Source organism: Rissa tridactyla, chromosome 4 (genome assembly GCF_028500815.1).
Source record: "Rissa tridactyla isolate bRisTri1 chromosome 4, bRisTri1.patW.cur.20221130, whole genome shotgun sequence".
NCBI lineage: Eukaryota > Metazoa > Chordata > Aves > Charadriiformes > Laridae > Rissa > Rissa tridactyla.
The window spans coordinates 92,312,608-92,337,259 of NC_071469.1; the positions used below are offsets into that span (position 1 = coordinate 92,312,608).

General features: G+C 38.9%; 1 protein-coding gene across 6 annotated transcripts in view; it reads left to right on the plus strand.

The window, feature by feature from the left end:
* Window positions 1-24,652, plus strand: part of BANP (BTG3 associated nuclear protein) — a 153,913-nt gene that overhangs the window by 56,840 nt on the left and 72,421 nt on the right. For 3 of the 6 annotated variants that reach the window (XM_054201224.1, XM_054201225.1, XM_054201228.1), the window contains 2 exons: window positions 11,440-11,607; window positions 21,555-21,692. In XM_054201224.1, the coding sequence (XP_054057199.1) occupies window positions 11,440-11,607; window positions 21,555-21,692 (306 nt within the window). The remainder of the gene's footprint in view (window positions 1-11,439; window positions 11,608-21,554; window positions 21,693-24,652) is intronic. The other 3 variants (XM_054201226.1, XM_054201227.1, XM_054201230.1) reach the window with 1 other exon arrangement.

Here is a 24,652-nt window from a genome sequence, read left to right on the forward strand (position 1 = left end):
TTATCTCAGCACCGCAGTTCTCATAAATGGCATCAATGCTGGCACTTGCTTACTGACTTTATGTAAGCACTGTAATTTAACGCTGGCTGTTGTTTTCTTCTTTCCTGGGCACTTGTGTTTATTTCAGTTACTTTCCTGGCTAGTTGCTGATTAATAAACTGAAAGAAAGGCAGCAATTTGGGGATATAAAATAAATTGTTGGCAGTGTGTTTTCTCTCTCCTTCTCACACTTCTCTTGTGTTCTTGCATTATACAAGCGATGAATTTAATTTTCCATTCTTGAACCTCAGCAGCTGCGTAGCCTGTCAGTCGCAACTGTGATTGCACGTAACTTGATTGTGCGTGATGTGCTATCAAGTGTTTGTGAGTTCGTAGGTTCTACAGAAAGAAGAAAACTAATGCATTAGGTCACTTGGACCACCTCTTTCCAGCTGATGCACAGTCGTTCCATCCTGTCAATACTTTTCTGCTTTGGCCAGACTTATTTAAAGTACGTGCTGAAGTGCCCTGGTCCTCGCTTCTTGAGAGGCAGCTGAAAACATTCAGATAAGCCTGTGAGCGTAAAAGCAGTTTTCTCAGTGACTTTAAATGTTGCCTCAGGAGTGTATAATGAGAAAAGGGGCAAGTTGTGTAATTTGTAAGAAAGGTGTGCTCAGTGGGAAAGTTACCGCTACAAATACGATAACTTAGTTGAATGAGTGCTGGTTTTTTTCCTAATGAAAATCAAGGAAGTCTAGTGTGGGTTTCAGAAGTCAGTACATATTCATGTCCCAAACCTTGATGTCAGGGAGAAGTATTGGACCATTTATAATCAATGTGTTGAGAGTGATGTCCAAGGATCGTCTTTATCAATACTGCAGATCCATCTGAGCGATGAAGTTACAAGTGAAATAGAGGGCTCTTTGTGTCAGGGTTGTACTAATCACTGTTTTCTTTGGACTGCTGCCTTCATACATGGAACTTCTCCAGTGTTATGACTGTCTGCAGGGTAGTCACTACAGTGTGCAGCGGTGGTGACCCTATGGGGTTTAATTCAGAAGGATGCAGAGCATGCTTTGCTCTCGCCATCAGTAGAGGAGGCTGGTGATTACCTGGTATCACTCAGGCTCGGTCCCTGCATAAATAATATATTCTATTGAACTCTCACTGGGCTCCAGACGAGAAATACTTTCTTTACTGTCGAAGGCCTATAAATGACAAAACTGAACTTTTACGGTGTGGTTTTAGAAGACGTGAAGAGTCTAAGAAAGTATTTGATCCCTGACATTTTGAGAGGAAAAGCAGCTCAGCCATCGAACACAGTTTGATCGGCACAAAAATAATGTAAGTTCATCTGGAAAATGCATTGCCGCATTCAAGGAGAGCTGTGATTTCACAAAATCTCATAAACGGAGTTCCAGAAAGTTTGCATAGCTTTTCCTTTCCTGGCTTTGAACTTTTTCTCCATTTCACAAGGGTTAAAAAGTGAAGTGAGGAGATGCCTCAAGCTGACTGCAAGTAAAATGTAAATAAATTCCCGCAGCGTTCAGGTTTCTGTCTTGCCAGTCCTTTCCAAACCCACAAGCTCCTTCGGAAGGGGAGAAATTTTCGTTGTTGATTCATAAGTGAGTTTTTCTTGGCGGCACGTGTGGCGGCGTTTGCCATCCAGATGGGCTCCCGAGGCACTGCGGTGAGGGCTTATGTAAGGGATGTCTCGGGAAGGGGGTGGTTAAAGCAACAACCCGCCTTTTTTCCATCGGTTCTGCTGCTGGTTCTGTCAGATCACATTGTGCTGCTGCGTAAAAGACAAACAGCTGTTTCATCAACTTCTCTGTAAAATTGTGGCTATCAAAAATGACCTGATATGTGGTTATTGGCAGCGACTCCTTAAAATGGGAAGCATTTATCTCGATCAAGTGTTATTGCTTCCATTTAGGTGATACCATTTGTTTTGAGCATCAGACTTTGATTTTAAACAGTAAGCTGATCCTTTGGCAATAAACACATCATATACTTAGGTATGTTCCACTCCAAAACAGAATGATGTCTGATAAACCTTACGGGATTGTTTCTCCCAGTGAGTAAAAGAAATAGCAAGATTTTTCTTTGCTCACGCTGATCATAAATGAATGCTCTGATGTTTTGAATGTGCAAAACTAAAAGCTAAATTTAACTGAAGACCTAAAAGTCTGGTATCCTGTAAGTGCTTTTTTGTTATGCAAGAAGAAGGTAATAGTTATGATGAGCGCATTAGGTATTTTATTTGGAAGGAGATTGTTAGTGGCCAGGTAAATCAAACAAGCGTTGGAGTCTTTAGGTCCTAATCTTCATGAAAAGTCGTTTCGGATGAAAGTGCTTGTGCAGTCTGTACGGAATGCTGCCACTGCAATTTTTAGCTGTACAGCTATAGCTATATGAAGTATATGATTTTGTGTATTCTTTTAAAAATGAGGAAAAAAATGCAAGGAAATGTATGCCATTTGTCCAGTATCATCGCAGCGGAGTACCTCTCATGTAATTTGGGAACTGAGGCGAGTCTGTAGTAAATAACATGAAGATGACTTTTCTGTTTTCAGATTACAAAACCTCTGATTTGGTCTAGAATTTTTTTCTTGTGGGGTTGATGGATTCATTTAATTAGTTAGGCGCTTTGTGGTTTTGATAATTATACCCTGGTTATTAAACGGTTACATGCACGCAGCTGTTGACGTTCTGTCACCACCAGAGAAAAGGGATCCAAAGATGCCTACGGGAGTGCCTTAACGGCCACCCTTGCAACACGCCGTGTGGAACTCGCTTCAAAGTGTGCAACCAGGAGCATCAAAAATACTCTGTTCCTGTAGCGATCAGTTCGCTCGCTCCCATTTCACAGCGTATCTCTGGTTCTGCAGTTCTGCTAACCTTTTGTAGCACTTGGCGCCTGCTGCAAGGGAGTCGGAGATTGAGCAAACATACACATGCACGGATAAAAATCCTGTCGTTTCTTGCCAGAATGGTAAATTTGAGGCTCCACTAGATGGCATTATTTGCATGCTTATGGCTGTCTCTTGATCTCAAATTAAAACAGGTTCTGATGTTGGTAAAATAGATAAAAATAGACTGGCTGGTTTTCTAGGAAGATGGTAAGGTTTGTCTGAATGTAGGAGCTCTTCTGTTTCAGAAGATGGTGGAATTTGGAGATTCTAGATGCTAATTAATTTTAGTTTTGTTTTTGAAACTTCTGGTAGGGTCCTGTAGACCTGCATGGGTCCTTTTTAATTTGTAGAACTGGGGCATTTAAAATAATCTTTAATTTCATGTTTCCTCTGGTTCTGTGATTTTTTTTTTTTTTAAATGAAATATTCAGGCAAATATTCTAAATAAGTACTAATAAATATTAATGAAATATTCTGACAAATTAACTTTCAATAAAATAAAATTAGATGTTAAATATCCTGACAATTCAGAGCTAGTTATTATTTCTTTTGAGGAACAGTACCTTACCAGAATGAAACCTGAGCCAGATCTGCATATAAGCATCAAGAAGGTGCTGCCTTTGCTTGTGAAACATTTGGTTTCATAACACTTTAAATCTTCTAAAATACGAGACATTCTCTCTGTGTTTTACAGAAAACAAGAACAGAGAAAGAGAAACGTTATGCCTTTTGGGTTGTACTGCTTTCTCATAACTTTAAAAAAAAACCCCAACAACAAAACTACCAACAAACAAAAAACTATCTGGATTTTGTATGTTACCCGAAGCAGAAATCTTTAGCAATCACTTGTAAAAGGTGCATGGTCTCTTGCAGTAGCCTTTCGATCTGGTGGTATGCTTGAGATGAATGCGAAAAATAAACGTGGTTACAGCCGTCAGTCTTCATCCGCCAAATTGTCAGATCTGCAGCTTCAGATTGACAAAGGTGCAATGACTGAAGCAGTGAATAATTCACTTTCACTTTAATAATCTGTTACTTGAGCCACGAGCCTATATGTGTAAACACTTTTTATGGTGTTTGGTAGATATTTAAAACGGGTTCATTCTCTGAAATGTTTCCTCAGCTTGATAGAGTAATTTGACGTTATTGAGGAAAACTTTCTTGCCTGTTCTTCCAAACGGTTTAGTGTTCTATTTGCATAGAATTGTAATCAGCAGATTGTCTAAACGCTGGAATTAGCATTTTATAAAGAGTTGCTGATTGCAGTTTAACACTTCCTGTGGCTTGCTTTGATGCTGGTACATCAAAACGCACTCTTTCCATCCCAGAAAGTATTTCTACCAGATAGATACTTAATTTGAACTTGACTTTGTTTTAGGAGCTGAGATGAGAAAACCTTGTTTTAAATTGTTAGTTTTCTTGAAATGGCTAAAACGTGCTGATCCTATGTATATTAGAAAGGAGTTTTTAATTCTAAAAGGCAAGCAATGAGTGTTACCTCAACTCGTCCTTGGGGAACTTGGGGAATTTTATAGTAATCATAGTTTGGGGCAGATGGTGTCTTGGTAATTGTAAGACCTGTGTTACGGGGGTTTTGGGGAGCAAAAATGAGTGAGATGCTGGTAGACTGATGGCAGTTCAGTCTGCAGAAATTTATGTCCACAGTCTCACTTCTATTCCGGTTATCTTGTACGAGATATGAAAACACAATGTTTAGAGTTTGATTCCTTAATGTGTATTTGTGTAACACCCACATCATGATGGCATCTGGAAGCTGGGAGAATTACACAGTAAGAGCAATACAATCCTAGGAAAAAAAAATTTTTTTGGTGTCCCTAAAGTTAGTCCTTATTCCCTAAATCATCTAATCGCATGCTTACACTTAAGACCACTGACTTCACTGGCGTTTTTCACATCTGGAGTGTTTTCTCAAACGTGCCTGGCTTTTTCAAGTGTGTTCTCAGTGGTATTTATAAATTTCCTTACTCTCTTGTCATGACATTTAATTTTCTTACTGTAGGTAAATAATTCGTAGTATTTGTTGTAAAGCAAACTTAGCAATTGTGTTTTGTCGTGAAGTTACCTAAGATAAGACTCCTCGTGATCTCCAGTGTAAAGTTGAGCTCCTGTTGTCTAGGTGGAAAGGGATTTGATTAACGTATTGTTATAACTTAGTTAAAGAGTACATTTTCTGTGGATTCTTACTTGCAAAAATCTTCTGTAAGCGTATCTTCTGCACCTAGGAAAACAGGCATTTCTTTTCTTTAAAAGCTGACAATTGAAAATTTCCTGGAACAGTTCAGATTTTGTGAACATCTTATTGTGTTCGATTTTAATATTTCACTGTTTAAAATATTTTAGTTACTGACACGGGTTTAGTAAATCCTTCTTTAGGTATATGTAGTAGAATAGGATTTCAGTTGTATTTGAGGCTGTTAGTAGGAACCCCCTGAATATAGCTTGTACTGTAACGTGTGCGCACTCCAGGCCCTAGCAGTCTGCAAATTTATAGCTGTTTGAAAGCTACGAATGTAATAGTTAAACAAAGGAACTGTAGAAATAAAGTAAAAAAAAAACAAAACCAAGAGTAATTGCTTGGTAGCTGAATTTTCCTTCCCTCCTCCCTCTCTCCAAGTTTTTAACAGCTTCCCCCATCTCTTTTTGGACGTTGTTTAGCCTGTGGATGAGAACGATGTTATGGAAAGTGATTATCTGATGACATGACTGACGTTCCCAAGCATGTGACGTTGGAGGAGCTGCCAGTGTTCTGCCATCCCACCGCCTGGAAAGGGGCGAGTTTTCTTTGAATGAGGATGATGTTGCCCTCCCCTCCTGTGACCCTTTGCCCAACCCTAAAAGCTGCTTGAGTTTTGGAGGGCGAAACTGCCTCCCAGCTGTGGAGATCATACCCCTCTCCCTCCCGACTGTCAAATGAGTAAACAATTACTCTTTTTAAAATTGTTTCAATATGGTCAATGCATGACCATAATTACGTTTGAAGAATTGAAGCCTGAAGGCGCAAGAAGTAACTTCAGAGGTGCTTAATTTTTTCCTCTGCCGTTCCAATATTTAGTACAGCAGATTTTGTTGTCATACGCTATTTGTTTAATAAAAAGAACTCCAAATGTATGACCCTTATGTGAAAAAATGCATTTTGTTAGCCAAACCCCTAAGTAATCGCCCCTCTTCATGTTTCTGTGCAGGCAGAATCTGAAGCCCTTGTTTTTCATAATATCCGTCATATTCTTGTCAATTAAAAAAAGATTGTCTTCATCAGTTTAATCATTTGAATGTTGAACATGACATCCTGTTGCTTTTTCTCTAGACGTTAAAAATGATGTTGAATTTGAAACTGGAAGGAACGTTTAACCAAATCCGTTTGGATTACACATCTAATGTAGATGTGTCTTTATTTTATACATGTGGCTGTTAGATTCTCTGGGAGTAACACTTTCCCCTGATCTTTCAAAATGTAACAATCATGGAGGGGAAAGCCTGTGCCATCTTAGTAATAAAGGGCAGCAAAGTGCCAAGTCCATGAAAATAATTATTTACCTTTTCATTTTCTGAAGAAAACTGGTGTTCATAGAGAACGGGAAGCAGCACAACCTAGCAATATCCAAATGCAAGCTGTTGACATGAAGTTTGTTTTTTAGGAGGCTGATTTCAAATGCAGTATCAAGGTGGAATATTTCATGTCTGGTTTTGCTATTGCAAATGTCTTCTCTTCCTCCTCAATTTGTTCTTAATTAAATTTCTGTACAATTTAATGTTTTACGTGGATTGTTTCGTCTGCTGACTGACCTTTAAGAAAAAAAGGATTACTTTCTCAGGAACACTGTTTTCTTGGGGTTTTCTTTTTCTTCTAACTAGCCTTGTTTTTAAAAAACCCCGCCCTTTCTGCCCCTATTTTGTATATTAAATGCCCCAAAAGTCTGGGAGTATATAGCCATTTCAGACGTCATTGCTATTGATCTTTGTGTTGGCACCAGATGATCTTTGCTGCATTTGCCATTTGCAAGCTTTTTTTTTTTTTTTTTTTCTTTTGAACCACGGAAAGATTTCTCTTGCAGTGCACAAGAAGCATTCTAAAACTTGTTATGTCAGTTGTCTTTTTAATTTTATAGGAACTTCGGCAAAAAGGTGCTGTGTTTCTCATCTGGGGTCTGGAAGGCAGAACTTAGCGTGATGCACCTGTTGGCTTTTAAAGCCGACTTCTCTCATTTTCCTGATGCACACATGCCTCCCCCCTAAGCTTTTGCTTGGTCAGATTTGAACGTTGGGTTTTGCTTGCAAACCGAAGTGATTTCCTCTGCATGTTTCGGCATAGCCCGTGTCTCTGTGAATTCCGTAAGCAGACCTTTTTGCCTCCCAAGCTGCTGCTAGTAGGTATCTGGTCTTAAGAAATCACTCAAGCTCTTGCAGTTTATTAAGTAACTGAACTATTTTAAGTCTCTGGTGTGTTTTCATAGAAAGCTTTGTTTAGGAAGTGAGGTTCCCAAATAAAGCAAACTTTGGAACCTTAGTGTTTTAAAAACAGGCGCATCCTTTGTTTTGAATGTTGCCGCAACCATCCATTGTCCTAAATAAAAAGATCGATAAAAACAGTCAACCATTCTTAGATGATCTAAATCCTTTACTTCAGTCTTCTTGTGTAAGTGCATCTCTCTTCCAAAATACTGTTGTCTTTTTGCCAAAGTGCTGAATTATATTGCTGAATGTATTTTTTTAATGTGTTTTTAGCAGGGTTGTTATGTGGCTCATAGATACTGTGCTGCTTGCAAATTACAATGCTTCATGCTGCTTTTGACTAGCAAATGATCCGAAAAAGTCAAATCCCTTCTCAATGAAGTATTTCTGTCTTTTCTAATATGGAATTCCCCAAGTTAAGTGTCTCATTTGCAGTATCTTGCTTTAGTGCTGCCTTTCTAACTTTTTTTTGGTATTTGACATACTCAGAATGAGACAGCTGAAAGCTCTCCTGCGTGTGATCATTTATGGGCAGAGAACAGAAAGTCAGCACGCTTCAGTTTTCTAATATTGCTTGCACATGTTTTTGGGATGTATCTCTCTCTACTACAGGTAAATCACATTTCTAATATTATGCTGAACTTTTTATCTACTTAAAAAATGCTCCGCTGTCGTTTAGTATTAGATTTTTCTTCAGTCATCGGTGGACTGTTATGAAATGTGGTTGCTAAAGACCTGTTCGTAGAATAACACTTTAGATTGTAACACCAACTGGATAGATTTATACATCTGAAATTCATTTAACCTTTATATCAGCTATCTTTGTACTTAAGGGCTAATTTTTCATGCCTAATTTGCACATGCAGTGACTGTGACTGAGTATGCAGTTATGGTAAAAATCTGTGCAACCAGCAGGCGTTTCGTCTATACCAGTTTTACACCTTCGACCACCGTAACAGCTAAGTAGGAATTTCATGAATAAGGGAAAAGAAAAAAGCACACCTAGCCTTGAAAATCTGCATCTGATGTCTTAGGTCAATCTAGCATAAAATCTTCTTCTCTGACTCTACCCTGTTTAGCTTGTTACTTATTTTCAGGCTTTCCTCTATAGTCATGGTCTCTCTACCCAGTCTTTCACGGCCATTCCTTATCACATTGATTAAATGATAGCTTTTGTGATCAGTAAGTAGAAGGTCTTTTCCTGTCTTCCCTCGGTAGAGCAATTTTTGGTCTGTTTTATGTCACAGCTGTGGCACTCATCATCTTTCTCAAGCTCTTGTCCTACACAGCTTGGGTCTCCTGGTATGAACAGCTCAATGCACCTGAGACTATCTTGTCCCAAGTAATTTATATCGCTTTTGATTTCTCTTTGAATTAAGTGTCGTCCTGGAGTATCCCCTGGGTTACGCTGAAATAGTTAGAATGCTTAGCTGGACTGCTTTTCTGTGCGAATTTTCTTTGACCTGCAGTTGGTTCAGTCAGTTCTCTAAACAGAGCAGCGTACAATGTGAAAGTCATTAAAATGTATTTATGAATGAAATATGGACTCTTTTTTTTTTCAAAATAACCACAGAGCATATGACTGTGTTTTATGTAGGACTACACAAGTGCTTTTGTAGGTACTGACAGCTGAAGTCATATAAAGAGTTAAAGCACAACTATTTTTATTGGACATTACTGCAAACATTTATAAACCCATTCCTCTGTGTAGTGCATATTAGTAATAGATTACGCTGAGAAGTGTGTTCTCAGGATTTACAATACAGAATGTGCTTTCCTTTTGCTGACACCAATGGAAAGGAGTGTGTTGCACAGCAGCAGATGATAATTTCAGTCGATTTTCCTCCTTTCCTACTCCCACCCCCTTTTTGGAGACATAACGTAGGGGTTGCAAAGCAATCTCTGAGCAATGTGCTTGCTGTCACTTGCCAGTGAGAAATCTTGGGGCCTTTAAAGCGCTTTTGAATTAGCTTTTTGATGCCAGGATTTTCCTCTTGTATATTCTGGACCTGATTTCAAATTACTTTTTGAACAGATCTATAAAAAAATTATTTAGAGCATCGGAAAATAAATGTGTTTAAAAAATGATGATGAATTTAGAGATACAATGTCGACTACGTTAGATCAGTAATCTGCAAATTCAGTTTTGGAGGACTCTGGGCTCATTTGTAATACAAAGGAAAGTACAAAGGTCTTGGTTTGTGCAAACCTGGAATTTTGCGTCTGTAGGCTTCAAATAATTTGTCTTACAGGAGCAGACTATATCCTGTTCATAGGACTATCCAGCAGCTTAAGATAGTACTTCACAGGATCAGGATCTTATTTGAGAGTAGAGATTGAAAACCCAGTAGGTTGAAAAGACTATTGTACTTTGCAGGGTATGGAAAGCAACCGATACCAAAAGGAAAATAAGAATCTTGGAGATCCTTCAATCATAGTCATGTTGAGTAAAAGCATATATTACAGCTTGGGATTGTTTTTTAACTGTGGTATTGCACATCTAAATCTGCAAAGTTTAGAAGTACTGAAGTTTTAGAGAATGTTAAATGTTCAGATAGTTCTGTTTTAATTCACAGTATTTGAACCTTTGGGTTTACTTTTCAAGTGCTTTTTCTGCAGCCACGAGGATTATAAATTTCCTTAACGTACAGTCAGATGCTCTCAACTGTTGATGCTTTAAGCATAATCTAAACCACTCGAAAGCTTACAATGAAATGGTAAAAGTATGTAGCAATATGAGGATGATCGTGAAACAGCTGACGATGCACATGTTCCCTTCCCGGTTTTAAAGCCATTTGTCCAGATGTTGAAACAAGTATTTTTTGTCATACCTGAAATAGTCTTTTTGCTCCCTCTGTTTCTTGTATAGCTAGGCTTTCCCTTCGGGTGCAGAGGTTGCACATGGTAACGAACCTGGTCTGAGCTGGCAGCAGGACTCAGTCTGTGTGAGCTTTCTTTCAAAATACTCAGTTCAACTCCGGAGTCAACGTTGTGTTTGTATAACAGTTTGGCAACTTAGCACCAAATGCTGAAAAGTGCATAATGTGGCTCTTTATAGTAGTAATATTTTCAGAAGATTCTAATTTTGTATTGCATTTTTATTGGATTCTGAGGAATTTTGAATTGAGCTTTAAAAGAGGTTTTTTATAGGCAGCTTTATATGGCTTCCTACTGTCGTGGTTTAAACCCAGCCGGCAAATAGAACCGTGCAGCCATTTGCTCACCCCAGAAGGGTGGGGGGAAAAAGGGGAAAAAAAGGAGGGGAAAGGGAGGAAAAAAACCCTCGTGGGTTGGGATAAAGAGAGTTTAATGGAAATAATAACAGGAAAGGAAAAAGAACAATAATGATAATGACATGGGTCGCTCTCACCGCCTGGTGAATTGGAACTGTCCTGAATAGTGGTCATGGATTCCCACCCTCGGCTAATCCCCATTTTTGTACTGAGAATGACATCTGTACTATGGAATATTTCATTGGCCATTCCATCCTTCTGTCTGTTCCTTTACGCAAAGCTGAAAAATAGTCCTTGAATAGTGTAAACATCACTTAGCAACAACTAAACCCACTAGGTATTGTTGACCATCTTTTCACAGCAATCACTAGAAAGAAAATTAACTCTTTCACAGCTGAAACCAGGACACCTGCTTATCAGACTTACACATATTGTGGGACACTATCAGTGAGAATTAAAGCTTTATCCAGTTTTGGCTTCGGAATGCTGGATCCTTCTGTTGGTCAGTGTTGCACAGCTTGCATGTAACAGTGCAGTTTCCATGGACAGAAGGTTAGATTAGAAGATTTCATAGACTGCTGACGTTTTTAAATACATAACTATGCGTGACTATGCGTGATTACTTGTTTTTGTGAATAGTTGTTGAAATCACATCACTCTATAGCTTTGGCATTTTTTGTAATGTCATTGTATTCCTTTAGGCAGTGTCAATCACGAGGGCAGCTCTAAAATTCTCAGAGTTGCTTTGTTCACCTTGTGTGCGTGACAGTGTATCTATGCGTTTTCCTGATAATACAGATTTATGCTGATTTTCACCCCTTCGTGTTTCGGTCTAATTACAGGTCACCTATTTTACAAGTTTGGAATCACAGAATCTGACTGGTATCGAATCAAGCAAAGCATAGACTCCAAATGCCGAACAGCTTGGAGGCGGAAACAGCGAGGGCAGAGTCTTGCTGTGAAAAGCTTTTCAAGGCGAACACCTTCGTCATCATCTTACAATGGCTCAGGTAAAAAAACCAAACAAACCCCCCAAAACCCCCAAAGACCAAACAAACCCCAACAGAAATGGAAACTTACAGTAATAATTTCGTTTTTCAATATACCTGAAAATTATTTTGATCTTAAGCTATATTCACAACAGGTGCGTGTAGTACCCACAAATGTGAGTATTTTTGTGTGACAAAGATAAATGGAGAAACCCGCATTTCTCACAATTGAATTTTTGGAGTGGATTTATACTCCTGCATATATATATATATTTTTTTTTTTTTAAAGTACCATTTATCATTGGCAAGGAGGCCTCTCTGTTACAGTGTACGTATGTCTACAGTGCTGCTCAAGGAGTGTATCCATGTACTAAGTGAAGCCAACCATTCGTAGTTAAATCATCATGGGCCTTCAGTGCAAGCCAACCACCTCCTGGTACATTCGGAGTCCTACGCAGCTCCACGGGGCTTGTACCAAAGTAGATCCCTGGTAGGATGAGCTTCTAATCCCATTTCATCTACAAATTGCAATCACACTCCTGGTTGCGGTGCATTAATGATCCTAAAAAGGAAACGAGATGTGCGTGTTTGTTCACAAAGAGACAGAGGGAGAAGGGAGTCTGTCTCTAAAATAATAGTAAAATACAGACTTGCCAGAAATTAAGTCTACTGTATTTCAGTGTGTGAGAGACTGGCTTTGTTGATTTGTACGTTATCTGAGTGCCTGGCTTTGCTGAGATGCCTGAGAACGTCCATCTACATGCATTAACTGAAAAAAATCAGCACAGGCAGCTTCGTGCTATCACACGGGGTTTTTTACCATGTCCAGTTTTTTGAGTAGAAGGTCAAAATGTTCCTGCAACTGATGTTCGTAAGAGGAGTCAAGTGATTAAATCTTTCTCGGTGTGTTCACACCATTTAGTAGGACGTGCTAAATTTTGTTCCTGAAGTATTTTCCTCTGAAGAAATTAAATATATTGTAGGTGATTCTGTATTTCCATGTAGGTATGCAGGCATGAATAATAATAACAAATGAAAAATACTGACCTAAGAAGTGTTCTCATAGGACATTTCTGGCTCATGCTTTTAATATAAAGCAGTGTTACGGGACATTTGTACATCATATATTAAAACCAGTGTTTTGGAAGCGAGCCCAAAGAAAAGGAAGTAAGTTTATTTGCCTGCATAAAATTTTTGGTTGCATGTTAACACTAACCACTGTATCTCATGCAAAGAATGCCAAAATCTGCTTTCAATGGAAAATTTTATGTGCTGGAACTGGGAATCATATCCAAAATTCTCAAATTAAAACAACTAATCAACGTAATGATAACCATAAGCCATATATGTTGATGGGATTTTTATTTTCAGTCTCTTAGTAATCAGTATTTTAAAATACAAATGCAGTAGTAAGTAGGTATTATGGGTCTGTGCTCATTAGACTGTACTCCTTGACCGTTGTTGAGATTTATTATTAAAAAATATTAATCTTTAATCTCCTGGTTTGGAGATTTGGGGAGACCAGTATAGAGATGTAAAACACAGACTCGGGCTCAGTGAATTCTTGTCTCCAGAAGGCCATAAGATATAAAGTTTTGGTGGAGGTTTTTTGTTGTGGTTAAGCTGAAAACTCAATTTTTCCACTCAAAAGTTCCACTAACCTGATTTGGGAGTAAATTGTTCCATGGGTACAAAGACACCTGAATTAACTCCTGGGATTTCAGCAGCACGCTATTGGAGTAGTGTGGTCCAGACGCTCATCACCTGGTTCTGCAGGAGCCACCTTGTATTTTGCGTTGTGCGCCCCGGCTGGCTCCTTTAGCTGGAGCTGAGCTGGCTGCCTTTGCTCCATCAATCTCCAGGATTTCCCCAGGAGTTTTTATGCCACCTGGGTCTCCCACTGTACAGGCTGTCTCATCTCCCAGGTCCCCTTGATAGCAAAGAGGTGGCTGCCTGTCCTTATAAAGGTGTCTTTGGTCCTGAGGGTGATGAAGGTCAGCTGAGGCATCTTGGCATGTCATTGGCGGGACTGCATACTGTGCAGCTGCAAGTAGAGTATTGGCAATAACATTAACAGCTGCCTTTGGTAACGGTACGTGAAAATGTTCCCTTGGATTCAGAGTCTTTTGTTAATTTTCTTTTAAAATATCGCTTTTACTCAGAACGTTGTTGGCATCATTTTCTGGGCGGCTGTAAAGATGTTAGATGAATTCACCACTACATTTGCACCCACTGTGAAAAAGCTCCCAGCCCACTTTTCAGAGTCAGGTGGTCCTTTGAAAAACTAATTTGCATTCCACAGTTGGGTGGGAGTGAGGTTCCACCTGAAGAAAGAAGAGAAGGTATGAGGAGAAATGGGAGAGTGGATTGAGATGCTGAATGAACATGCAGGGAAAAGCAAGAGAAGAACAGATGCAAGGGAAAGCTGTAGATTCGCACACGTTTAAAAGGGTAACTTTTGTGTGACAGGCCTGTAATTCCACCGCTCTGTTCAGGTAACTTCATGAACTGCTCAGACTTCGCCCTTGTGGTTTGACATCCCTGGAACCCCTCAATGGAATTACAGCATCATAATTCACAGGCATCTGTTCCTTATTATACACACTGTGTAGTGGATATAGCAGAATTCCTGCTGCCAGCCAGCAGGAAAGAGAAGTAATATTTCACAGCTCTGAAGTAAAGGAGGTCTGTATTTCACAGTTATGACAACATAGCTGTCAAATATGGCTTTTTAAAGTGTTACATATGAACCCAGACAGTTTTTATGGTAGCATTTGTTTCAGGGGGCAATTTAAGGTGAGCCTTGAATGGTCTGGAATTCAGCTACTTGAGAAACTGTCTTTCCCACTATTGTTAGTTCTAGCTATTAAGATTAGCTTGGAGGTGCTCTGTGTCGGGTCTCCACCCAGCTGTGGTTGCTGCTGTCTGCAGAAAAGCACCTGTGTTTGGTTTCACTGAGTAGTATGTTGCTCCATGTCAATTCACGTGTAACCGGCATTTGAGTTATTTGGGCAGAATATAGTAGCTGCTTCTCACAAACGACATAATGAAAAAAGGCTCTTAAGAGATGGTGAGTGGCTGCTGTGTTGCATTTACACTGTGAAGGATGCAGGGGTGTGCAGCGTAGTTTCTTGTACAATGTCCTCTGAGCTGTTCCGAGAAGCTCTGACTTTTGTTCCACTCACTCGGCATAAGACTGTATGACTTCTGTTCAGAGAAGCCATAATTATTGAGTTTGATCAGGAAATTCGGGAGAGCGTAGTTCTGTGACTCGCCAGGGTTGGTCACTAAGGACCTTAGGCTGAGCGTGTCGGCTGCGCTGATCCTTGAGGCACAGCAGTGATGTCGCACACATTTGGTAGGAAAGCACTTTCGCTTCACATCTTGTAAATAAGCACTTCAGATGATGCTATGTGTGGGGGGGGAAATTTAACACACACACACCCCCCTCCCCCTGTTGCCAGGTCAAATATGATAAACCTAAGCTATTTGTTAGAAGTACTTAAACCCACTGATTTTTAGCTAAATTACAATAATTTGCTAGGGAAGCTGTAGGGCGTACTCTAGAAGATGGTCCCGTAGTCTTCAGAAAGCACTTCTTTTTCAGATGAGCTGTTGCCATCGAAAGGCGCCTTGAGTAGGCGCGTGGTATCCCAGTGTCTGCCGTGCAGCTGAGCTCGTCTGAAGACATCATTACGAGGTTTAAATATGATTTCAATGTCCTGAGCCTGAATGAATGAACACCAGGTTCCCTGTATGAACTTTTTCCAGAGCTTGGTCAGGTTTTTTCCACTTCCAAACTTGTGATTGTGGTATTTCATATTAAAACTGTGACCAAGAGGTGCAACAGAAAAAAGTTCAAATTCAAAACTTGAAAACCTTGATTGGCTTGAAGTAGTATTTTTTCATCACCTGTCTCTAGGGGCTGGTAATAATAGCTTTCTGCTATGTTGTAGTATAATAATGTATGTTTCAATCAACAGAAATTTATTGGCTCTTTCTTCAGGTGTTGTAAAGGAGCATTGTTCTCTTATGTGTTACAGAATATTTTCTTAAATGCTGTTACGCTAGAAGTCTAGAAGAACTATTGTCTGTTTGGCAGTCAAAATTATTCAACATCTCTACATATCATTGAAAGTAATATTTTTGTTAGTTCTGAAATAGTCTCAAATCAGCATGGTCACTGCCCTGCTGGACATCCTCCCCTGTGAATTAGGGGACTTGATTTTCCAGAGCTGCTTTTTAGCAAGAATAAATTTGCTTCATTTTAAAAAAAAAAAAAAAAATGAGAGAGAGAGAGCAGCCTGTAGTCACCTGTGTGTGGCCTGACTTTGATTTCTCTGGGTCTGAGGAATCTTGAGGATGGTCAAACAGTAACAGGTTGCCCAGAGAAGCTGCAGATACACCATCCCTGGAGACAGTCAAAATCCACCCGGATGCAGTTGGAAGCAATCGATTCTGGCTGCCCATGCCTTGAGGAAGTGCATTGAACTAGATGATCCCCAGAGGTCACTTCCGACCTCATCTATTTAGGAATTTCTGATTTTTATGAGCATTGAGTTATTGCAGGCGTAATAAATAATTCTGAATTATTTACATCTAAAGAGGATTGCTGTTCTTGAGCTTCATTCTTAGGTACTTGTTGGACACGTCAAAACTTTTAGGCTTTTTCTGCTTGTTGTGTGTAAAAGTTTATGTAGCACGTGGCTTTAATTTGAGTCATGCAGTTAAAAATTACAACAGATTTCCTCTCTGCTCTGTTTATCATATGGAAAAATTAGCTATGCAAATACCATAGAAAAGCAGGAGGCTGAGCCCATAGTCCTTACGTAGCCTTGGAAGTTTTTGGCGCTGTAATTCTGTCATAGTGTTCAAGCATTAAGAGCTCAAGAGGAACTGATCTGCAGACAAGAACATGTCAAGGAGAAGCTAGTAGGAAATTATGAATGAATATCTCTTCTCCGTCCTTCACCCCCAAAGACATTAATCGAGATTGTACATTTAATTGACTGTGCAGTGTTACAGTAGCCACAAGATTTATAGGTTGCATAAAGTTGTTGTAGCAGACAGTTATATTTAGGCAGAAGATGGTTTTCCTTTTTTTTATCCGGTGCTTCCGTTTGAAGCTGTTGCCTTTTGTTGGAATTGAGGTGTTAATTGCAGGGGTTTGTTCTGCTCTTCTCAGAGCCAACACTTCAGTCCTTAATGTGTGTTTTTCTCTTTTTTAAACTTTTTTTTCCTGACAAGAGTTGTACACATGGTTGCCATGATAATTTAGCTAGATATTCTTTTTAAAAATGTTAGCAGTCTATGGAGGGAAGGCAGTAGGAAATGGATTTTTTGGGAGGAGGATTAATTGAAGAGTGCCTTCTCCCTTTCTTTTAATTTCTCTTAAGATTGTTGAAGCTGTTATCACAGTTTTCCATGTTGGAATTTTTAATTAGTTCTATGACTTTGGGATTTATATGTAGATTTGGGCTGAAGTGCTCAACCTATGCTGAGATGTCACATATAAAATGGATGTGCAGCCAAATCTTCAAAGCTGTTCTGCAGAATTGGAGGCATTTAGTACTGGATGAGTCAGGTTGAGATAATGGTTTACAGTGTACAGCTTTATTTCTATTAATTGTTCAGTAATGGTGTTTTTCCTGCTTTTTGGTGGCTTTTTTTTTTTTTTTTTTTGAGGACTGCTTTGCTACCTCTGCCCATTAACCTTCCCTTACTAGGACTACCTATCAAGGAAGTAAGAAAACACGTCCTAGTTTGTAAGCAGAAGAGCGATGCTGGGAGGCCTATACAGCAGGAAAACAATTCTGAATAGCAATGCACAGGGAGCCTAAGCGTGCTACAGGCGCGGAACCTCCTGCATCTCCTTCCAAAATAAGAAACCAGATGAAGTAGAATAGGAAAGAATTAGAAAATGCCAAAGGTTTTGCCTTTGAAGTGAGGCATTGTAAAACTGATCTTCATTGAGAATTAAACACACATATTCTTGAAACGGTTACAAAGTACATTTGTCTGACAAATCTAATCTTGTTCAGCAGTGTCTGAGGAAGATTAGCTTTGAGAAACGCGACAGAAGTAAATGCTTCAGTGGGAGTGTTTTTGCCAACTCTTGAGCATTCATCTGAGAAGACAGACTCGGGCTAAGTTTTCTTTGACTCATAAGCACATGCAGGAAACAAACAGAAAATGTAAAAGGTCCAATTTCAAGGAATATTTCAGCATTGGGTCTTCCTCCCTCCCCCGCCATACCCCAACCTAATCACCCGCGGAATGGTCAGCGCAGCATCTTCCATTCTGTGGGTGGCTCCAAAGCTATTCCATCTAGTGGCGGGTGCTTTGGGAATGCCGTGGATAACGTGCTCGGTAGCAGCGCTCCGTCAGCTGCTCGGTTTGTGTCAAAGTGCCCCATTGTAACGAGCGCAATGGAAAATTTCAAAGCAAGAGTTCAGCTGTGGAGCTTCTTGGTGCCAGGGATTCTCTAATATATCAAAGTTGTAAATGTGAGGCTAGATAGTTTACATGATGGTGATTTATAACTGTTGACAATATCCTCTATTCAAGCTGTGTGCTATTCATGTTTGTGTTTGTTTTTAATGGGGAATGTTTAAAAATGGATAAATATTACTTTTGTCTGGTCAGAGAGTTAGAGGGGAAAAACAATACTTATAAAGGATGTTTTGTTTTTAGACACTGTTGAATCCTCTCTCTTCTTTCTTCCTACGAAGAAAAAAAAAAACCCCACCAAAATCCAACAAAAAAAGAAAGAAAACCCAACTGTGGTGGTTGCCGTGAAGCCAAACTGAAATCCCTTTATAAGTGACCGTGCGAGATGCACAGTATGATTGCATTCAGTCTGTGTCTCCTGTCCCCACCTCTGAAAAGCATCATCATTTCTGGCATCTGCGCAGCAAAAGATGGTTTGCAAATGAAGGCTTTTGGACTTTACAGTTAAAAATATATTTCAATATGTGCATATAATATATATGTAAATAGATATTTTTATCTGCTGCAGCTCTTATTTCTTTGGTACTCTTATTGCGTAAGTTTCTTAGTCAGAAAATGAATACTTATTATAAGCGCATCTTCGTGTTTTCTCAGAGGTCCAGCAGTTGCAGGTTGTGTAATGGTAAGTGTAAGCTACAGGAAAAGTACTGCTAGAAGGTTATTAAATCCGTAAGTGAAACACATGTCTCGCCTCGCTGGTGTCCCAAGTCCAGTTTTGCTGTTTGTGTATTTACAGTTACGCTGTGTATGTTTGAGCATAGGAAGTTATGTACGTGTGTATACACTCACATGTCTAAATGAAGGATTACGTGTTTGGACATTGTGGCTTGACTGGAAGTTGAGTTGTAACTCAACTCCGCTGTTGAATTACATAGCGGGGGACTGGGAAGCATGATGGAAAGACAAAATCACAACAGAATGGACTAGTGGTAGCCTATAAGAAGCCAGGTGAATAACAGTGGGCTTTCTTAGCTATTTAGCATCCTAACAAAATGCCATTTGTTAAATAAAAAGCACAGAAAATTAACTCTAGAAAATATTATTAGGACTGAAGTAATGGAAATGAGAGAAAAAGCGAAAAACAAAGAAGCTTAGGTAAAAGATCTTTCTAGACTGTGCTACTTTCAGTGACCATCGCAAAGCCACTGCCAATGGAAAGCATGATTTAGTATCAGAATTCGAACAAATCACATCTTTATTTGGTTGATGGTGTGGTTTCTCATACTGGGTACAGGACTTTTCTGCCAATTGTGATTTGTTAATCCCATCCGGAATTCTATACAGCAAACTTCCCTTGTACAACAGTGCAGGAAATACTGGAATTGCTCAGTAAGTGACAGGAGTATATTTAGGAAATTACAAATTTTCTGCCGTTGCCAACTAGTCAAAGGTAAGGTATTAAAGCCGTATGTCCAATAGACAGCAAACCCATGTAATTGTCATGCTTTGCTCATTTACTTCCTAAGTGTTCTGGTTGTAGTTTGGTATTTGCAGACTGTTAACATAATTAGAGCTGTCTAGTGGATTCGTTAAGCAACTAGAATTTTCAACAAATAAGTAAGTACTAGCTTGGCGGGTTTGAGTTAGTTTCCAGTTCCCATGTTTAGATTTAAAACTCAAAATTATCTTCTCACATAAACATTTGCAGACAGGATAAAAAAAAACCCAAATGGGTGATTTTCATGAAAGAACATTTCCATTAAAATATTTGTATGAGTTGATAAAGCTCATTCTTGCAAAAACTAGCATTCTCTTTTCAGTACAAATCTTAGAATATTAGGTAGAGGTATTAAAATTTTATGAAACGTGGCTTCCTGCTGTGTTAGTTCAAAAAAACCAACCATCATTTTAAAAATCAAAATATATCAGCCATCAGTCATCTCTGAGCAGGATGAAGCTTATCTAGTGCTTATTTAAGCAATACATAAAGTCTTGTAAGGAAATGATCTACAATGGAAGCAGAGTGACACTGTTTCTTAAATATTTTCATTATCGGTTCCGGTACTTGGACAGCTTGAAAGCCCTACAGTATTGAATGTTACTCCATTAGATGTTAATGTGTTTTACATTACCTCGTAGCATAAGAAATCATTGTCAGTGCAATAAATAATTTAGAAAAATTGTAAAACACTTCAGAGATTTCATTCAGTGTATTTTTGTGGCATAGCAGAAGAAAAACGTTAACGTTGTTTACAGGAATACTGTACGTAAAAAGTATTTCTTCAAACACATTATTCTAGAAACCCTTTATGACAGTCCTGTTCTCCAGGATGTCTCAAATAAGGAAAAAAAAAAAAAAAAAAAAGAAAACTAGGACCGATGCTGAATATTAGTATGATACTAGTAAGATATTGGGACATTTTAAGGTTTTTCCTAACAGTGCATACTTGAACTTGTCACGCGTGCTGCCGAAGTGTCATTGATCAATTGCCCCCGGATTTTTTCCTGATTCCTAAAAGGGTAAATGGTATCTAGTGAGACATTTACCTGCGAGTGGGGTCTTAATCTCGAGGGAGACCCGTACGTAGATGAGTTTCTGGTCCACTGTATTCCACTTTACCCTTTCAGTACAGAATTATTGATATTATTAGTCTCTTAGTATCATTGACACCATATGCATAAAAAAGTAATGTTTCAAAAAAAAAAAAAAAAAGAAAAAGTATTTGAGTACTTTTATGCTAAAAAAAAAAAAGCGTTCATTTTACTTGCCTTTTGCCTCTTACATTTATAAGAATCCTGTCCCTGCACCTGGAAGACCTAGAAATGAATCTATGATATGTCTGCTTCTAAAGCAAGTTGTTATCCTCTTGAAATGATGCGATGGTTTTCCTGGTGGCTGTCACTGTTACCCAAAGATAACACCCAGGTGTCTTCCATTTTGTAGGGGCATTTTCAGGCGGCCTTACTTTGCAGTGTTTAAATTCATCTAAGTCAAAAAATCAACCTGCCATTTTGAGGTTAAAAAAAAAAAATAGTTCCAGGCTCGTGCGTGTCAGTATGAATTACAGATTATGGATCTTGAAAAACAATTGAGAGATATCAGTTATTTATATGATAACTTCAATTTATAGGATAGGTTTTCAGGCGTATCTTTGTGGTGGTGGTGGCAGTAATAGTTCTCAGCTACACAGGTGTAAAAAAGTAAGTGTTGACCTGTTTAGGAAATGTATGTGGTTTTGCTATGATATGACTTTTACAGTTGCAGAATCCTTAATCTAGATTCAAAAGAGGCTTTTTAAATGTATGCTTTCTCAGAGTCAAAGTAGCCTTTGGAACTCCTTTGGAATTTGGAATCTACAGGTGAGCAATGAACAGGCATAGGGATATTAACGTATAAATGATCTGCATCTTCTTACTGACTGTGTTTCTTTTCCACAGTTTTTAAGTATGTACTGTTGCGCGGCCACTGACGTGAGATATGCACATATAATAAAGCTGGATTTTTGTCTCTCTTTCAGAGGGTTCACAGAGTTCAGTTTCAGCTTCTAATGAGATCCAGCAGAACCAGCCACAGGCACTACACTACGCACTCGCCAACGCTCAGCAGGTTCAGATCCACCAAATAGGAGAAGATGGACAAGTCCAAGTAGTATGTACTCAACTTTATCTAAATGATTCCATTTACAATCTAGATTATTGCAAACTTTGCTTCCGTTGAAATTTAATTTTTTATTTTAAAGAAGTGACCTATCATCACTTCTTAAGTATGATTTTCAGAAAATAACCATTGAAGGCTTATGGGAAAAAAAAATGTAGAGTTATTAGGCAGAAGTCTTCATGCAGGATTTGCTCACACAATTGTTGCAAATAAATGCACATTCATTATCGTATCTAGAATTGAGTAGTCTCTCCCTGGCAGTTTGCTTGCATTTGCCATAATAATAATAGCAGACTTACTAAGCGTATGATTTACACTTTGGAGGTAGTTCTAGCTATGACTTTCAAAACAAAAATGCATTTATTTATTTATTTTCATTAAAAAACCCCTGCATTCCCAGGCATTTTCGAACATCTGTTAGCTGAATCTTTTACATGTGTATTCATTTAGATACATGTATATAAGTAAAAGTTATAAATATTGACATTTTTTAAGCTTGAGACTCCTACCATTACTCAGGCTATGAATATTTTTATATATGGTTTTAGTGTACTCTGAAAAAACTCACCTTGGCTTTAGTTCCCATGTGCCACAGTTTGACTACAGGGATTGTTTTAAATTCAAAATTTAAAAAAAAGCAGAAGAAAATAATGAAATAATGGATTGTGTGGCATTTCTGACGTGCGGCATTCAGAAATAGTGAATTATAGTTGCGCACTCATTCTTCTGTGGTAGAAACCTGAGGATTTAACGTGTGAAATCTGTCTGCCACTAGTTTTCCGAAACTTTCAGGCTTTGCAGTTTACAGCGTTTACGCGCGGTCATATAACACAGAAACATGTTCAGTGACAGTATTAGTGTTTTGAAGGTACCCAGAAGCCTGAGCGTGGGCCAGCACTCACCTGTGCCGGGCAGTGTCCCAGCACAGAGCAGAAGGACGTGCACAGACACGTATGTACCCGTTCTGCGTGATGATCGCATAAGCCCGCTTTCCTTACAATCCAGGCTAAAAAAACCGGGTGGGAACGGGCAAGTAAACAAGAATCCTTGAGAGAGATTAGTCAGCAGTGTAAACTGTAGTACCTGGTGGTCTGGCTGTTGCAAAGGTTTTAGTCAACACCAGTACAAAGAAGAGTCTGAAGTAGGATAATGAAGAATCTTTGGTAGATATCCGTAGTATTCTCTCACCAAGTGAGAGAGGCAGTGCAGGGGAGAAGGAGAAAATGAGCCCAATTGACTAATTTAGACATACAGAATGAAAACTCTTTATCAACACAGGGAATGCTCAAATCTGGTCACGTAGAGCTGCAAATAGTCAGTGTGGAGGTGGTGAAGTTGCTTAGGAATATGATGAAGAAAAAAGGGCTATGAAGGACAGATTCTTTTGGAATGTTATCTAAAGAGATGTGTCCGTAAGATCTGCTGAAGGTTTACCGGCGTAGCAATAGAAGAATTAGAGAAGAAAAATGTCACGTAAACTGGGGGGAAAATTTCAAAATGTGTGGCACAGCGTCGAAGGCAACTGCCAGAGCTGTAACCATTGCTTAAAAGGAGGACTTAAATATTAGCCACAGTATTTTTTTAAGGAGTGCATGGAAGTGGAAGGGGATTGAGAGGAACTCCACACAGCAACTGTAAGTTGTGAGAGTTGTGGAGAGGAAATTGCAGTAGAGAGCACATCGTTTCAAAGTGAAAAAGGTTGCTTATAAAGTAAGAGAAAAGAGAGAGCGGGAGTGCAGGTGTCAGGGATGCTGGGAGCCACGAGCTGGGAGATTCAGATAGGGTTGGAAAGTCTGGGCCACCCCGTCTGTTTTCCCAAAGGCCTTGCCCTTTCCTCTTAGGTACCTGGATACCATATGACTTACATGGAAGTTGAGGACCTAATCCTGGAGAGTGATTGCTTAATGAAACTAGATCCTAAATGCCTCCAGTTACTATTCTCAAACTTGGAAGAGGACTAAAGAGAAGTTCAATAAACTGACTTGCCAACTCCTTTTCCCTCCTGTCAGTTGAGAGCACCCTCAGTGAACTAATGCTCTTTCTGCAGGAACTAGGTGCAAAGGTTCCATTTCCGTTTCACTTTTGCCATACCTTTACAGTATTATCATGTGAATTTCTTTGTCTCTTGGTTTCTCTATATATTTTCAAGAGCATATCTTCTTAACTGCTGTATAGATCTTTTTATGAGATTTAATTGATGACTGAAAAGTATTTTTCAAGTCTTGAAAGAGAAGGTAGAAGGGAAAATTATACGGAATACATGGATAAATTGACAAAATGGGTATGTTTATAGATGTAACTGATGAAAGTTTGCCTCATTGAAAGATCTGGACCTGTCAACTATCCATTAAACTGATCGTGGAATCCGTGAAAAATCCACTAAGACCCACAACCATTATTTAAATGTGATAATTTGTCTAACATATAGAGGGGTCCTAGGTTGAAAAAGATGAAAATGGTATTGCTTTTTGAATTCTAGGGAATGATACATATAGATCAGGCTAAGAGTCATTAGCAAGGTAGTAGTTATTTGTACTATATATGTTTAAAAAAACCAAAATAGTATTGAATTGAATTTGTGAACAAACCAAAAGGCCTGTCCTTGCAGGCAGCTATGTATCTGCAAAAGATGAGTGAGCAGTTCTTTTTTGGAATGCTGCATGATACAGAGGTGAATAAAGTCACCTTCTGCCCCCTCCCTTCAGTCAGAAAGGATTGCTTATATTTGAAAACACTATAAATGGATCTTTTAAATGTTCAGTGCTTTTTCCTGGGAGCCCTGAGAGCTTGATGTTAAGGAGGGAAAGTGATTCTAATCTCAACGTGGACTGGGCTGTGTTCTAATTTTATATACAGTCCCTATTGTCAGAGTGATACTTTCAGTATGTTTTTTCTCCCTATAAATAGACAGTTTCCTTCCAAAGGAAATGAAACTGTTTGAAATAGAGGGATCTCTGT